Raw genomic sequence first — 17443 nt, forward strand, 5'->3', positions numbered from 1 at the left:
ATTTTGCATAGATGTCTTTGACTTGAGTAAGCTGACAATATAGATGATGGATAAAATGAAGTAGATCTGAATACAATGTGTTTGTCAGATATATAATAATACTTTAACAATGGGCCTGTTTAGGAAATCACATTAATTCACCTTGCAGCCTGCTATGTTTAGTAGCCAAAATGTGAGCATTGGCCCATTTGAATTCCGTAGGAATCCTGTAATCACTCAGACCCTGTGTTTAAATTTGTCATTCTTGCTGCAGGGCTGCTGCATGGGTGAGAGGTATTGCTGGCTAACTTACTGCTCAGAGGTGGTACAGGAGACCAAAACTAGCAAACTGGAGAAGAATTTATAGTCCCTTTTGGTGGATAGACAGCTAACTTTAGGTGCCATAGAAACATGAGAACAAACATACTCAGACCAAACATCTACCCAGTATTCTCTCTCTGACAGTGGCCAAAATCTGTTTTTCAAAACAAAGCAGAACTGCTTGTAGTCAGTCACAGTCATCCACCAGATTGTAACTATCAGCAGGTTTAGGACCACTTAATGTGTAAAATGTGGACAGCAATGTTATGAACACAGGACTAAAAATCAGTCATGCAAAGGTATAGATACATCCCACATTATGTTTTCTAGCACAAACCCCCATGTTCATGTAATAAAACTCCTCAGCATTATGACATCTCTTCTTCAGCCTTAATATGAAATTCCTGGGGATGAGGGAATTGAGTAAGCAACATAATACCTCTGAGACTACAAAGCAAGATCAATAACTTGGTATTCTCAGAAAACACTAACAGACCTTATTGCTACAGCTAACTTTTTTGTACTAAAATATAAATTATACTTACATTAATGTGTGAAAGGGGTAGATGGAAGAGAGTCTGGAAAAATATGTTTGGAAAACCAAGAACTCCTTTACCAGTTTTGGAGAAATAAAATTGTGCAACTCTTTTGAGCAACTTTTGAACTGTTTGATGAAGTAAAATATGTGTTTCAAGGGAGTGCGATGAGTTGGCAAGCAGGGGCATCAGTGGTAAAAACGAAGAGAATGCATCTTTTTTCCTACATCTTCCTGTCTGTTTATAGTCTTTTAGTGATTGCTTTTGCTTGTACAGCTCAGATTGCTGCTGCCAGCATTTTGCTTCTGTGTGTTTGCATAAGCACTGAATACCAATCTGGTACCAATTTATTTTACATTGACACTTGCTTAGCTTTTGTTAGCTACATGACATAAATGTTTTCACCATTTTATTAGTCATTTTGGTTCTGTATTATCCCTTGAATCAGTACACTGTCATTATGAATTTAAGAGCAGAGGCAAAGAATTGTATTTATAGCTGTTTCTTGGTCTTTTTGATTTCTTAGGTTGGAAGTTCCACAAATACACTCAAAGCTCTCCAGACTGCTCTTGCTGATACTGACACTCAGGCTATTTATCTCTTGACTGATGGGAGACCTGACCAGGTATTTCAAAATGAGAAAACAGAAAATGCAGAAAAGAGGTGTCAGCAGTTGGAATTATGAGATGAATGTCATACCTGTAGTGCTGAGTCTTGTGGAGTCTCTTGGATGTTTATTGGCATTGTTTCACAGTTTTTCTAGCTAAGAGCATAAATAATACTTTACCAAAGAATAATTTGGCTTCATGTAGAACTCATATTCCTATTTTTAATATTTTTATTAAGTTCAAAATTAGGGAATAAGTAATTTCTTTTTAGCTTGTTAATAATGTCTTTTATACCTTTTTAACAGTTAAATAAAGAAAATGGTTGATGTTGCTTTTAAGTATTAAAGTTCAACCAACGCAAGTATTATATTGCAAACATAACTTAATTTGTCAAGATTTTTGAGTATTTTGAACAACTGAAATGTTATCCGAATTTAGAGAACTGAGTCAATAATTTTTTTCTACCAGATCCTTCATCATTTTTGGAGATGGTAGATCTACTTTTTCACCTAGTTTTTATTTCGTTATGGGAGGAGGAAACTAGCTTTCCTATTTTCTCAGCCTCTACTTTGTTTCCTGGTATTGAAACAACTTTTCTTTGAACTAATTTGATTTCTTAAAAGGATCCACACTCATATACTTCCAAAAATATTTTTATATATATCCAGTGATGCTAAAAACTAATGTGGTAGTTTAATTTCCTAAATGTTAGTAATTTATTTTAAAACTTCAGAAACAAGGAGTACTGAGTATATTACAATTTACATCATGTGCCTTAATGCACTTATCAGTCTTTTAAACTCAGTTTTAAATTAGCTCATTTAGCTAATTTCTAATTGAAATAGCAATCTGTATAAAGTGGATGCTTTTAACTGATCTATATCTATCTCTGAGCAACAGAACAACTGATTAAATTGTTAGAAATTCTCCATGCTTTGATGAATATGTTTCTAGATCCACATTTTTAACATAAAGTTTTTTTTGATTTTCAGCCCCCCCAGATAATTTTGGCGGAAGTCCAACTTCACTGTAAAATTCCCATCCATACTGTATCCTTCAATTGTGATGATATAGAAGCCAATAAATTTTTGTATGATCTATCTACAACAACAGAGGGACGGTTTCATTATTACAACATTTATTTGAGTGATCCTGATACTCCAGAGTTTATTTTTGTGAGTATCTGAAAATCAATATATTTGCTGCTTCATGCTACTTTGGAAAGCCACATGACTTGCAGTATTGTGATTTCATATTACAATAGATTACTAAAAAAAGAGAGTTAATTCTAGTCAGATTTGACATGATATGAAAGCAATAATATGATTGTTTTGCTTGTAAAATTTTTCTAGACAACAACAAAAAAAGGCTAAATATAATGCAAATTACATTTGTAGTGCTACTGTTGCAAACACATTCTCCCTCTCCTGATGCCCCCCTCTTGAAAACTAAAACGTAAAAGTAAAACATGTAGACCAAATCAGCTCTGGAGGGAACACGTGATCTCTGCTGTTTCAGAAATAAATTACTGTTTAAAATGAAAGCATGGTTTGTATCCTGTTAATAAATGAGAGAATGCAGAGCTGAATTTGAATGATAATGATTCTATGGATTTTTGTTACAAGTTTGTTCTGCAGTAGCTGCTTGGGAGAGATCTATAAGAAGTAAGATGACTAGAATAGCAATCATCTACCAAGTGTGTCTAAGCAGCTCAACAATCCCCAACAGGACATTTCTGAATAGACTAACAGAAACACCCATTTGAAACATATTCTTGCTTTTAATTAAAATTAACACTCAGTGAATTGATTGCATAGATTTCGGAAATGGTGGTAGTTGAACCATGAGAACAGGACACTACTGGGAAATTTGAACTTTACAGACACCAATTAAAATGAAGATGTGAAAATAATCCAGCTCTTGAAAAATGTCAGTGTACTGGGCAATTTCAGTGATTCTGCTGGTGTGGACTGTGGGACACTTCATTGGAAAAATGAGGGCCAGAGTCTGTGTTGTACATCTCCAGACTTGGACATGGGAGCCTGTGGTCATGTGGGAGCTGTACAGGGATCATTGTTGGAATTTCCTTCTGTTTCCTCCTCTAGCCTAAATGATTCTTAGTCAGTTCCAGTGTTCACTTGAAGAGTATGTTTTTTGCTTCCCTGGGCCTGGGACAGTATGTGATACAGCTGAGATCTGTAGAATAACAGGCTACACCTTGTAATGTACATATCTTGCATTGTATTTGATTTATTTGCTTATTTTCTTGCTTGCTTGAAATGAGTGGAACTAGTGACCTCATTACCTTATTCAGAAATACAGCTGTTCATATCTCAAGGGGAACTGGCTAGTTCGGGAATGCTTGCCATTTTCCTAGAAAGGAAGAATAATTTGAAAGGCTATAATACCAAGCACAAGAGCCTACCTGAAAAAGTATACAAAATTTGGAAGCTGTCCTGAATCATTGTTCAGAATTATTATCAGAACTTGCATCATTTCAGTTCAGAAATAAAACATATTTTGGAGTAATTGTACTAAAACATTTGATTTTCTCTTTGTTAGAATAAAGACATATATCTTTTGAAAAGAGAAATTGATCAAGGAGAGAAAGATCTAGAGAAAGTGAAGACCTTTCATGAGAAAAGTCTGATGATGAATTCTTATAGTGAAGAAAATTATCCAGAGAATAAGTATGTCCTCATTGTGCTATTATGTAATTGATAGGTCTGAACTATCTCTTACATTTTTCCTTTTTAAAAGATGGTTGTTGCTTTCTTACTCTCAGGGTTTTTTTAACACCCAAAGTAATGGAAAAGAAAAATCTGGAAAAATTAGCTAATACTGTGATGCCTGAAACAAAATTATCTCAAATATACCAATAGTCTCAACATATTACGAATAATTAAAGCAAAGAGGGGAAATTATTTTTTGTCTCCAACATGTGGTAAATTGGTCCCTCTGACCTAGAGAATTCATGAAAAATTATTGTCATCTAAGTAGAGCTGGCCTGATACCTCATGACTAAATGGCTGCTCACTGGAATATGCTGACTGAAACATGAATTATGTACAAATATACTTGTGTATTTATTTGTGCAGTGATACTAAAAACATTAAAAATGCATTAAAAGAAATCAGATTTGTAATACAGAAATCTATTTAAAACAGTAAAAGAATGAAAATAAAGTAAAAATTATTACAAGTGGACAGTGATGTGTTATGATTTCATGTCTGAAAGAGAAGGTAGGATGTCCAGTATGAAAATATTTTTAAGTGCTTATTTCAGAATTTGCATATTTTATGTTTTATTAATGCTGGGACATAAATATATGTGTATGTATATATATATATGTGCATATCTATGTATGTGGCAGATATTCCCATTGCTGATGGTGGTTACTTAGCCCTGGGACTCAAAGTAGCTATTAGAGAGCATTCTGTTCTTATTCCAAATACATGGGTGTTATCTTAAAAGTAATGAACATATTTTAAATAAACTAAGAAATTACATTTAAAAGATTAAAAAATCTAAGAATATTTTAACCTGCTTTGAACTCTCCTTTGAAATGCATATTAGTATAACAGAAAATATTTTGCACTCTTCAAAGCATTTGAAATCAGTGTTTAAATTGCCAGAAAGCTTCAGCTTAGTGTTATTTAAACTGGTGTTTTATATTTGCAATAATTTCTTTTTGTCACTTACAAGCTGTAATCACAAGCAGACACACACTGTGTCCCTGTTTCTAAACACATTAAAGAGCTGAGTACTTCTCTTAGGAGTAGACCGTGCTGTGCTTCAGGAGAACCATCAGTGCCATCACACGAGCAAACCAGGCAAAGCACTGCTGCCAGTCCAGCCCAAAGAAAGAAAGCATTATATGCAGGTGAGACTCATATGAGCTGTAATTCTCAGCAGAATTCATTCACTAACTTGAAAAGATTCTGTTGCAAATAGCAAAAATCATCTCTTGTTTTGGGAACAAATTAATAGTTTGCTGACTTAAGTAATCATCATTTTGAAAATATAAACTTCTCTTCATCTGTACTTCTCAGGCATCCTACTTATTTGGTGCAAACAGACAAACAAGTGTCTTCTCATTTGTGCTTTGTCACAGGCACTGCCATGAAAAAGTAGCTATTTTAGCAGAATGTTTTGAAAGCTCTGTAAACAGTTTTTTAACAGTAGATATTAAACCCTAATCTCTTTTTATTCTAAGTAAGTACATAATTGGCAAGAATGAAGAGGTGATCTATATTGTACCAATTACAGAATTATTTACACTAATGTTTCCCCTTACTACACCCATAATACTACATTTCTCCTGGAAGTGTTCTTTGTATGCAGTCTGAAACTAAATTTACCCAGCTAAAGTAAAATAAACCCTCATCTTTGGGGAAAATACAAAGTACAACTTAGCGTTGAAGTCGTTTTCTGCTTGATGTATTGTGTAGGCAGTCCCTTAAAAACTGAATACCAAAGAGGAACTCAAAAATCTCAGGCATGTATTTGAGCAGTAAGTTAGCTCTTCCTTTCTTTCTCTTTCAACAACTACAGATCAAACAAAGTCAAGTCTTCTGCAATTCCTGAACAGTGGTGTGAAATTTAGGGAAGAAAGCCCAGAGGAAGGAGTGTCTCCAGAGGAAAAGAGTCTTTCTGTCAAAAAGAGTGTGAAATGTACAACCATTTTCAAAGGAAAGTTGACAGAACAAGAAGCTCTGACTGGGGAAGATGGTAACGTTTCTCCCATTACATTTGTAACTAATGGTGCCTCATTTGAGGCAAAGCTGTGCAGATCTGCAGTACAAAGAAATGAAACTCAACAGAGATACAGAGTTGGACATGAAGTTGGGTATTGTGGCAGTGTCCTTACAGCTGTGGCCAGACTCCTACCAGTTCTCCAACTAGCTGTTTACAACTGGGTTTTCAATGGGGCTTAGAAATACATCCAGATAGTATTAATTTCTTTCAGTAATTAGTCCAAGTCTGAATTTTATCATGCATCTTCTAAGTAAATCTAAAACCTTACCTGTGACAGTTGAAGATGTTTGACTTTTTACATTTCAGCATCTTATGTTTAGTTTTTTATATATCTTTTATAGAGATTTTCATAGTGGTGTACCTTAAATTAGCTACTCCTGGCCATCTCATTAGTGGTAGTACTTGGTGTTACATCTTGACTTGGGAAATAAGCTGGTTAATCTTTGATCTTGGTCAAAAATAAATAAACTGAAACAAATTCCAGTTTAAAAAACAAATTACCTTCCTATTTTATAAATTTCTTCTCTGGCTGATTAGGGCTCATGAGGCATATAGTAGCACTGTTACTATTGATCATGCACCAGGAAGGCGAGGAAACTTAAAACTAATTTTCACTTATTAATTTAGCAGCTGAAATGTTGTACAGTTGTTGTGCATGATGCTGCTTGTAGGCTCAATTAAAAAAAATGATGCTATTATATGGCAACTAATTTAGGCATACTTTTGTGTGCACAAAACCTCTGAGATAACAAAATGCAAATGTTTTCTCTTAGATCTGGAAATGCAGACTGTGAAAGGGGCATCTGAAAGGTATGTGTGTGCATATATAAAGGCACAACAAAATTTACAGTTTACATATTTTCTTCAGTCATTTCAAACCTTTCAAATGTGTTTTACCTTGAGCTACATGTCACAGTCTCTCTTTTCTAGCTCTCTAGATGTCTCTTCAGCTCTTTGGTTAAAGACCCATGGCTTGGCTGCTAGGCGACTCACCATCATGGATGCCATAGCTCCTACAACTGTCCTTCACAGTACAAAATACATCCCAGTTCTGGACAAGCATGTAGTTTCTAAAGTATTTGATAAGGTAAAATTCCTATACTGTTTGAAAGCTAGAACAAAATTTGACAGTGTTTTCAAAAGGTTTTTTAAAATTAATCTCTAATGTCATAATAACATTTTCTGGTATTGTAGATTGTTGATGTACCCTAAATTTGTCATGCATATCTGAATGTTCATTCATGCATCAGTAAGAAGATAAAACTGATAGTTAGTAGTATGTCTTGCATGCTTTACCCTTAAGTTCTTTCACAGTTACCAGCTGATGTCAGTGTGCAGCCATTGGGTGTTTGGCAATTTCTTGAGCATTGCATCCTCCACTAATATTTATTAATTCACTGGAGGATGTCTATTATTCCATAAAATCATCTGGAAAAGGGTACTGGTACACACTTTGTGGATTTGTGCCTTCTCAACTTTTACATGGAACTGCTAAGATATTTTGAAAAGTATTGTCATTCAGGAATTAAAATTAAATTTTGAGAGCTGTAAGGCAGTTGTAAGATTATATAAAATTGTGGGGGAATTTTGTGTCATAAAGTTTAAATTGCTATTCCACTTACAGGAAATCCATTTCATGGCAAATTTCTCTCATTTTTCTTGTGTGATGCATCCTGCCAAATGATGCAGGATTCATCACACAAGAAAAATTAGAGGAATTTGCCATGAATATGCTGCAGCTCATTTCAATTAATACAAACTATTTCTTTAAACAATGCTCAAGGAAAAGCTAAGCTTTTTTTAAAATAATAAAGAAAGAAAAAGGGATTTGTAATAGAATGTGGTATAGAACTAAGTAAAAGATTTATACCAAATGTACACAATTTTACATTTTAAAGTATTCATGCTTGTTTTTTAAATTTAGGAATGGGAATTTTTGCTAAAACATGCAGACTGTAGAAGAAAAACCAGTTCCTCTCTTTGGTAAAACCAGTTCCTCTCTTTTGGTAAAACCAAGTCAAAATCAAGATCTGTAAGGATTTTTTTTAAAGTGTGATTTTTTAGAAATAGAATTAAAAGATGTCTTTTTATAGAAGAACATTTTTTAAAGTACATTTTAACATTTCAGATGTAAAAATAGCCATTTTTTCAAAAGAATTCAAAGAATTCAGACATTTAATAGTTACAAAACTGTGCAAAACAATCTACCATAAATGTCAAACAAAGACATTGGGAACTGCACAAAACTCTTACATCTCCTTTGTGAGCAGTCGCTTCTTTTTCCATCTTCTTCTGAATATATCTGAAAGGTCCTCTTTCTTCCATGTTTCTCAATGAAAAGCCCTTTGAGTCCTTTACAGACAACCATTGCAAAAAATAAAGCAGTCTGTAAAACAGTCTGTCTTTGAAAGTAGCCTAAATTGTGATTCAGCAAGTAGTTTTTAATAGCAATTAATAGGAACTCCTGGTAGTCTAGTTCAGGACTGAATTAAGTTCAGTGTTATTTGAATTGACAGGTGCTGTACAGAATCCAAACAGTGATCCATGGGCTTTCTTTAGATTCAGGGATGTAAAGGCAAAATAATAATTTTTGTAATTTCTTCATACCTACTAATCTCCATTAGTTGTAATAAGACACTCAGTTTCTCAGGCAGTGGAGAATTATTTTTCTATGTGTAAAGGAATGGGTTTTTCTGGATCTGAAGCTGAGTATGGAAAAGAAAAAGAAGGTCAAGGGTTGCACACAAGGTGAAAGCAGTAGAATTTTTGAGCTACAGAACCCACTTGACCTCAAGCTTCAAGCCAGCATATCAAGAAAATAGGGTGAGACTAGACAGTGAGCTTGAATGGGAGACTTTCAGGATCTTGATTATTCCAGTACTTCAGAAGATTCCACTGAAGATAATAAATGTACAGATAATTTTGCATTCTTCCTTCTGAGATCCTGGATTTCTTGGTGTGGAATGCAGACATCCTCGTTTGCTTTTCAGGGGGTAGTATAATTTTTATTTTTGGCCTTTGCTGGCAGTGATGATGGAATAAGTATGAACAGTTTTCTTATCTTGGAGATGCAGCAAGAAAAAGGTTTCCATGACAACTGTTCATTAACAAAAGTCTGACCTGTTGTTTTCAGTTCTGTGCTATCTGTCAGTTTCACCTGAGTTATCTCAAAGAGGTTAATGTATTAAACTACCCATCCAGGTTCATATTCAGAAAAAAGTATAATGGCTTGGGAGCTTGTCCAAATTATGCTATGTTAATTCTGAGGGAAACCTTCCCTGTAGAATCATGTAAATTTATGTTACAGGCTGTGGCATCTAAGTACAGGTTTGCAAGTCATGAAGTTTTGACTCAGTGCTTTGCTCAAAAGAATTAGATTCAGCCAACAAAACCATCTTTCTTTGGTCTAAAATAAGAACATTTTTTATATGGTTATTGTGCTTTGGTTTTGTCTTTAAGATTTTGAAATTTGAGGTTTGAAATAAAAGCCATTTTTAAACAAGTGAATTCTTTTAGTGTAAAAGCTAAAGTATTTAATTTAGAAAATGGGAAAACATTTTGGCAATAAAAAAATTTCTGTGTGATTTCTATCAGCTGAATCTGTAAAATTTCACTTGACTTCGTGAGCAGTTTTCATTGTTCTCAAATTATTCATAGTATTTCAAGTTTAGTATTTGCTAAGAACACATTCCATTCTGGTTTTTGTCTTCAAAAGTGTAACAATGTGTTTATGCTTGTCTGGTCCTTCTATACAAAATATTTTATGAATTGTATAAAATATTCATGTTGCAAATTATGCTGTTTGTACTTGAAATTCCTCTCAGAATTTGTCAGGCTATGTAGACGTGGGCTCCTACATGGTGAGGCCCTGCTGAACCTCTACAGTTTGAGTAACATCAAAGAAAACAATCATGGCATTACAGAACTTGAAGGGGTCATCACTTCCCTGCCTGTCAGCTTTCAGACTTCACCTGGAAATAACAAGTAGCCAGACATCACTGCTCAGAATTATGGGCAGAGATTTACCTCATCTGTCTCCAGCAAGATGCTTTCACTGACATGTTCCCATTGTCTTTAGCTTCTAAGTGATTTTAAGATTAATTTCATATTAGGAGCTTTGATGTGGTCTGGCACTGATGTGACACAGATTTATTAATCAGAGAGACACTATCCTTGGAAAGAGAGGGTGATATAAAGCCACACTGCTGCTCCTAAAAAATTATTTTTGTTGCAATTTGAAATTGATTCAAACACAAGTACGGCATTACTGAAAAATGTTCTCAGCTAAATAATTCTCTTTATTGTTCTATTTCCTGATAGTTTGTCTTATTCCCCCAACAGGGATTTTAGTTTAGTGTAAATTGAACCTCATCCATGTTTTGCTCATCTATATCCTGATCTCAGACAGGCACTTGGGGAAGATTCCCACTCAATCATATGCGTTGAAGACAGTTAGGGGGAGAGTAACACTCCCTTTCCTCTGCAGTTTCTTCCTTGGATTTTTTTTTGTTTATATTCAGCATCAAGACATTGATATGAAAAACAGCTATTTGTTTACAAACTACTGAATAATTTAAGGGGCTGAAAGATGGTGGGACTTTGGACTGAGAGTTTGGAAGGCATCTTTCCTCCTCTTTAATCATCCATTTCTAACTTTTTCTCTGCCTTTTGAAGATCTACTTGCAGTGGTATTAATTTCTTTTTATAATGAAGCTGAGTTATGTAGGTGTTGTATTGGGAGATTTGAAAAATATTAAAGTTCCTGATTCTGATGAACCTGATTAGGTTCCTAAATAGTCCAGACAAGTTTTGGTGACCAATGTCCACCTTGTTTGCTCTTTGGTGATCAGTTTGATGGTGAGAAATACCTCTCTACAGCTTTACTACTCTAATTCCTTGCAAAAGAAAGTCCTCCAGAAAAAGAGCATTAAATACATTTAAATATCTACTCTCACACCTGTATGCTACAATGAGATGCTAGAAAGTATGAGAGTGTTTTAAGGCAGTAAAACATGGAATATGGTCATACACTAGACATACTTGTTTCCTTCTGACTTACATTATTGGAGCGAGTTGTTTGACAGTACTGATTTACTTAGAATTACTTAATAGTTAGGAATCTTAATTTGTAACTTCTTCATAATGAGATTGTTTTATTTTAGAAGAAATGGCTGGAAACTCTGTCTTAATTCTGACATTTGTGGTGCTTAGATTTTTCTTTCTGCAGCTTCCAGTGTTCCTTCTGGCTGTTCCGAGCCTTGGCATTCAGTCATTCATAAATTTGTATGATAAATGATATCTGTGTCTTTTATTATATGATAGATGTTACCATTGGCCCATGTTAGCAGTGACAAGAAGGAGATTGCACTAATTAATCCTTGGGCAGTGAATCTTGATGCCTATAAAAAGAAGCTGGAACAAGCAATTATATCCTATGAGAGGCAAGTCTACTCACCAGAAATTTATTATGGTTGCAGTCATATTTTTTTCTCAGGTGCTCAGTATTTCATCACACATACTTTGCTCAATATTGATAATTCTGCATGTTGACACACTTTAATCCACCATCGACATTTAGGAGAAATTTTATTTTCTTTAAAAAGATTAAAGCAGAATGTAAAAACAGATAATAGGCAAGGAGATAAATAACAACATGTTGCTCATATTATGTTTTTTCAGTAACAAAAGCAAAATTCTTTTACTTTTTGGGAGCAAACCTGAAACCAGTCATCCCTCAGGAGGAATTTGGCCATAAACATACATTTCTAGCCAGACTTGTAACTTAAAACTAAGCTCCTATATAAACAGGCTGATACTTAAATTAAGCACCTGTTTTTTGCTGCCAGCTCTCTATCACCCAGCTATGCATGCAAAAATATAACTGAGACACCAGTAAGAAACTGACAATTTAGATTTGGTGAATTTTTTTTGAGAGGCATATATATGTATTGTAATTTTAAATTAAGTGTTAGTAAAAACACAACAGAAGTAAAGAGGAAAAAGGCATTAGATCTCCAAAGTACTTGTTTCTATGATCTAACTTTGTGCAATTTTTTAAAAAATAATGCAGTTGACTAAAGGGTAATTCAGTAATCATATGAGAGCTTTGACTTGAATTATTTTAATAAATATTTTTAGGCTGTATTCTAACAACATTTACAAATGTAATTATTTTATATGACCAAAACCCCCTTGATGACAAGTGTTTAGTCCTTGGTTTTTGATTAATTCCACAGGGCATCTTTAAGGTTTGAGATTATTTTCCTTGTTAGCTGTATGATCATACCAGTTCTTTCTAAAGCATGTTATAGCTTTCTTTTTCAATCCTATTATCCTAGATGGATCTTTTGTGATAAAATCAAGAAATTTGATTTGGAAATGCTCTTGATATGTCTAGTATTAATGGAGTTCTGTGAATAAAAGTCTCTTGTTTTCTTTTTTCTGTCACTTTGAGAACACTCTTGTTACCAGGCTGATGAAGAATTAATAGAAATTGATTTGTCACTCATTTTAATAGAAGGTTCAAGTGGTTTATTTGTGATGGTGAATTCTGAAAAAAATTCAAATTTTTCATTGCTGTGCCATACCATTGTTGTTTTACATTTTGTTTTACATTTACTGACTTTGATTTTAAGGCAAAGAAAATAGTTTTCTGGTTAAACTCTGATAGCATTGCCACAGTCTCCCTAAGACTTTGATGATAAGGATTACTGTTTACTTCTGTTGACCAACAGAGATCAATGAATCAGTGTATTTACAATAGTAGGATTGAGTTCCTACTTCCATGAAAAAGAGGTATAGAAGACAAATCTACCTGAAGATCCTTATAATTGGCAAAAAATGCAAAAAAAAAAATCTCTTTGCTTTTTCTCTACCTGTAAAACAGCAAGCCAATTTCTATAACCAACCAGTTTTAATTTTCAACTATTTCATAAATACACCTTGTTTTCAAAAACGTATAGATGATATGGAGTAATACTAAATTTTTTTTAATCTAGATGTCACAGCCCTTTTCTGGTAACTGAATTTCCAAAAGCTGCACTTCAGCTTTGTAAATAGTGGTTGGTCACAAATTTATTCTGACATATGTAGATGAAAAAATACATCAGAGCATCCAGGTTTCAAGCACAGAAACAAACATGCCAGTATTTTCCCCATATGCAGATTGAGTTTAGCAACAGATTTAGAGGGAGAAAAGTGGCAAGGGCAGAATTTTTGTGGTCTGACAAAGAGAATATACAGTATTAAAGGAGAAAAACACTGAAAGCTTCATAATGTGTATGATTTTGTAGAGCCAGAAGCTTTTATAATCAACTGTTATGGGTGTGCAGATTTAGAAGGATGAAATAGGCATTGAAGCATGCTGAGACTGTATATTGGGAATGAACTAAGTATTCTTAAAATGCTGGGATTTAGTTTCTGGTAGATAAAATGAATCATCAAGAATTTAGTATTCAGAATCTGTTGTTAATGTGCTTTTTTTTTTTTTTTTTGTATGTGCACCAGTAAATCTGGCAAGACTACTTGTAGTTAGTCAGGTTACAATCTGAATTTTTCCTAGCAATGAATTTGTTCTCGTATCCAAAGGAAATTTGGAAATTTTTTCTAGAATTACAGTAATTGGGATCATCAGTAAGGTTTATTTCTATAGCTGAAATACAGTAATTGAGTGATGGCTTGTTTGGGATGTTAAGCTAGATGATCTTGTAAGAGTTTAAAATTTCTGTCTTAAAAAGCAAAAGCAGAAAGTTTAGTGATGCTTTTAAAAAATTTCAGACCTGCATTGCTTTGGGATAATCACTTCTGTTTTCCTGTCAGTAGTTTGTTTTCATAGCCAGAGTTTAATGAATTAGAAACTTGAATGGCACAACTGAGGGATAATCTTAGCAGGGAAAAAAATTAGAAATTAGCATGACTACATTCAGACTACATTTTCTGAAAATGTTTAATTGGAGGAACTGTGCATCTTAACTGGCATTTAATCAGTTTTGTTATTTGATTTAACTTGCTGGTGCTGAAGACAACCATCCATAGAAAATCCTGGCAGGAAGCAGCAGTGATTGCCATTAAACCTTCTATGACCCTGAAACAGTCATGCTGTTATTTGATGGAAGATACTGCTTTCCCATCTTCTTTTGCAGTTGATAATTTCATAGCTGAATGATAAGGATAAAAGTTGATGATACAGTGTGCTTGGAATACAAATCAGTGCAGATATCTTAAGAAACTGTGTTTATTTGCTAGTTTTGAGATGATCAGCTGCACAAGGAACTGCATTCCCTCAAAAACTGCTTTCCTTTCTTTAATAGGCGCCTGAACCTAGTTATTTGGAGAGCACTATCTCAGGAGGAAAGAGACAAGTAAGCTATCACTTTTAGTTTTCTAATGTACCTCTGAAGGTCATAAATATTTGGTGGATTGTTATCACTATTTCTATAACCAACCAGTTTTAATTTTCAACTATTTCATAAATATACCTTGTTTTCAAAAATGTATAGATGATATGGAATAATACTAAATTCTGGACCTCCTTTTTGTGGTGCTATTATTTTTAAAAGAAAGGACTTACATTCCATTTGAATTTTGCTTCTGTATCCTTTATCAGTGTCAAATGCAGGGCCTTGAGAGGGCAGTGTGTCATTGCTTTTGACATCAAAGTAAATCTTCTCTCATCCTGTAAAGAGCTCTCTAGTGGCTGGTTTGTTAAGGTGTAATAAGCACCTTAAAAGCATGTGCTGGAGCTGTATATCACTCTGGAAGTTTGTACTATGTTAGCCTACTTTTTTCTATTGATTTAGAAAAGTAATTGCTGTATAAACATCAGTGAAGTTAGCATCTGTTTGTGCCAGAGAATAAGGCAAAGATCAATTAATGAAAACTGAATGTGCCTGAAATAGTTCTTCTCAGAAAAATGGGAATGAAAACTAGAATGCTTTTAAGAAGATATAAGCTAATGAGTAAAAAACCTAGTTTTATAATTTATAAGGAGAACTAAAACCTCATTCTGGTGCAAAGAGGAAATGAAGACTGTTAAACAAAACAGCATGTAATGAAAAAAAAAAGGAAATAGTTGTCTCTTGATAGACAATGAGTTGCAAAATGTAAGAATTTGACAGGGTGTCATCCACAATGTTTAATTATTGATAACATATGGCCAATTATGCATGTAATGAAAAAAATGTCATAGCAATTGCACAGTCTATTGCTAGAGGAGCATATAAATCATTATAGTATTGTGCATAGATATTAAAATGTTTGATTTATTTTTCAGAAATTATGGCTCAGCCACTTGAATTTCTCTGTAGCTGTGTTTCTATAAGATATAGTTATACCAGGCATGATTGTTCCACCAAACACAGCAGTATCTGGATGAAATGCAAGAACTTGTAGCATACAGAAGATAAATTGGGCAAATCTGATTCTTTATTCTGCCTCCACAATTTGTGACTCTATCTGTAGAGCTTTTAAACGTTTTTTTACAACTTTTCCTACTTGTGATTATTAATTTCTTTAAAATTATATATTTTTTTAAGATTTGAAGAGGACGGGCCAGTCCCATATAGACAGCATAAAGAAACTTTGCTGGAGGCTTTAGAAAATTTGGGATGGCCAGTTTCCTATGAAGATGTCAAATTGTTAGAAGATGAGATATTGACAGCATTAACATATATACAACAAGCCTCTGATCTTCAGGAAGCTGTCAAAAAGGAAATTGAGAAAAGCTCAGTATCATACATAAGCAACAATAAAAAGGTAATACATGGGAAGGGATTTTTCCCCTTAGATATTCCTCTTCACTATGTACCTCTGGAATATTTTTTTTCCATTATCATAGGTGATAAAGTAGAATTGTAGCATGATGCTAAATAAAATGGATAGAGGAAGGAAGGTTGTTAAGAAGAGAGCAAACTTTCAATTACTTTGTTTAAATATTAGGGAAGTAGAAGTTCTGAAGCTTCAGAGACAGCCACAGAAATTGAGCCTCTTAGAAGTAAATCACAGCAAAGGATCTTTATCTCTGCTGTAATGATAGCAGGAAAGAGAAATAACAGATATATTAAAGGCAGTCTAGATACAAGATTTGTTGTTGGGCTAATATCTGATAAACTGGAATAAAAGGTATTCTAATATTGGAGTAATTCACTGTGATCTTCCATGGTACATTTCTTGTAAAAAAAATATAGAGAGAAGAGGTGGGATTCAGCTTCATTTTTGTACACTACAATTTAACTGTCTCTAAAATGTGGGTATATGTGAACTGGTGGGCAATATCACAGAATTGTGAACTGAGTCAGTGGCAGAACTGAGTCATCTGGAGCTCATTCTGAAGTGGACACCCATTTTTGGCTAGGCAGAGAGGCTTATTTTCTCTCTCCATTTCATTAATACATTAGTCTAGCATTAATACATTAGTCTAGCTACTCTGAAACTGCAGTTGAAATTAGTGGTTATGTATATATATATATATGTGTGTGTGTGTGTGTTTTCTGTAGTTTTTGAGTTTTTAAAGACTGCACATTTGAAAGCATTTTAATGTATTCTTAAAACAGATGATGTTGATTCATTTCACATTAGTTTGAAAATATGACATTGCTATTAGAGCTATTTTGATTATTGATTTACCTATGCTGTATAATGTCCCAATACAAGAGCAGCAGAAACATGTTTATGTTTCATTTGTTGAGTGTAATTTTACTGTTGCTTGGAACAACCAGTGTGTCCTCTCAGACATGATGTGATTAACATTGTGCAATCACTTATCCTGAGTCAACCTGCTTTAGGAGTCTAATCAGAGCAGCATCTTCAGTAATTGCTAATCTGCAACTGAAAGGCTTCAGGAGTGAGAGGCAGAAATGCAGATGTAATTAGAATTCTGTTTATGTAGCAGAAAAACAATGGGGAAAAAAAGAAGAAAAATGGGAAGGCTTTAAAAAGTTTTGTTGAAGGTTTTGGCAACTGTGATGTCTGCCCACAAAATGGGTCTAGAGAAATAAACTGCCAACTGAAATACGTTACAGCTAGGAAATAGCTGATATGGCACTGAATGAAAACTATCATTGTGACATCATTGAAAAAAATCACAATTATCCTGAAACTACTCAACAAAGCAGACTTTTAAATTTCCTGATGATTTTTTTACTAAATTTTAAATAACACGTTTTCAGCTCTTTCTTTTTTGGCCCTTTCATAAAAATGGGCTAGGTCTATTCAGAATGGGCTTGTTCCCACTGGCACCCAGGG

General features: G+C 34.0%; 1 protein-coding gene across 5 annotated transcripts in view; it reads left to right on the forward strand.

The window, feature by feature from the left end:
• Positions 1-17443, forward strand: part of VWA3B (von Willebrand factor A domain containing 3B) — a 76971-nt gene that overhangs the window by 31890 nt on the left and 27638 nt on the right. For 4 of the 5 annotated variants that reach the window (XM_071430871.1, XM_071430869.1, XM_071430868.1 and 1 more), the window contains 10 exons: positions 1363-1461; positions 2437-2619; positions 4007-4134; positions 5221-5327; positions 5999-6175; positions 6976-7012; positions 7133-7289; positions 11525-11643; positions 14512-14562; positions 15736-15955. In XM_071430871.1, the coding sequence (XP_071286972.1) occupies positions 1363-1461; positions 2437-2619; positions 4007-4134; positions 5221-5327; positions 5999-6175; positions 6976-7012; positions 7133-7289; positions 11525-11643; positions 14512-14562; positions 15736-15955 (1278 nt within the window). The remainder of the gene's footprint in view (positions 1-1362; positions 1462-2436; positions 2620-4006; positions 4135-5220; positions 5328-5998; positions 6176-6975; positions 7013-7132; positions 7290-11524; positions 11644-14511; positions 14563-15735; positions 15956-17443) is intronic. The other variant, XM_071430872.1, reaches the window with a different exon arrangement.

Source organism: Agelaius tricolor, unplaced genomic scaffold (genome assembly GCF_023055355.1).
Source record: "Agelaius tricolor isolate 1412-34295 unplaced genomic scaffold, bAgeTri1.0.p SCAF_7, whole genome shotgun sequence".
Classification (NCBI taxonomy): domain Eukaryota; kingdom Metazoa; phylum Chordata; class Aves; order Passeriformes; family Icteridae; genus Agelaius; species Agelaius tricolor.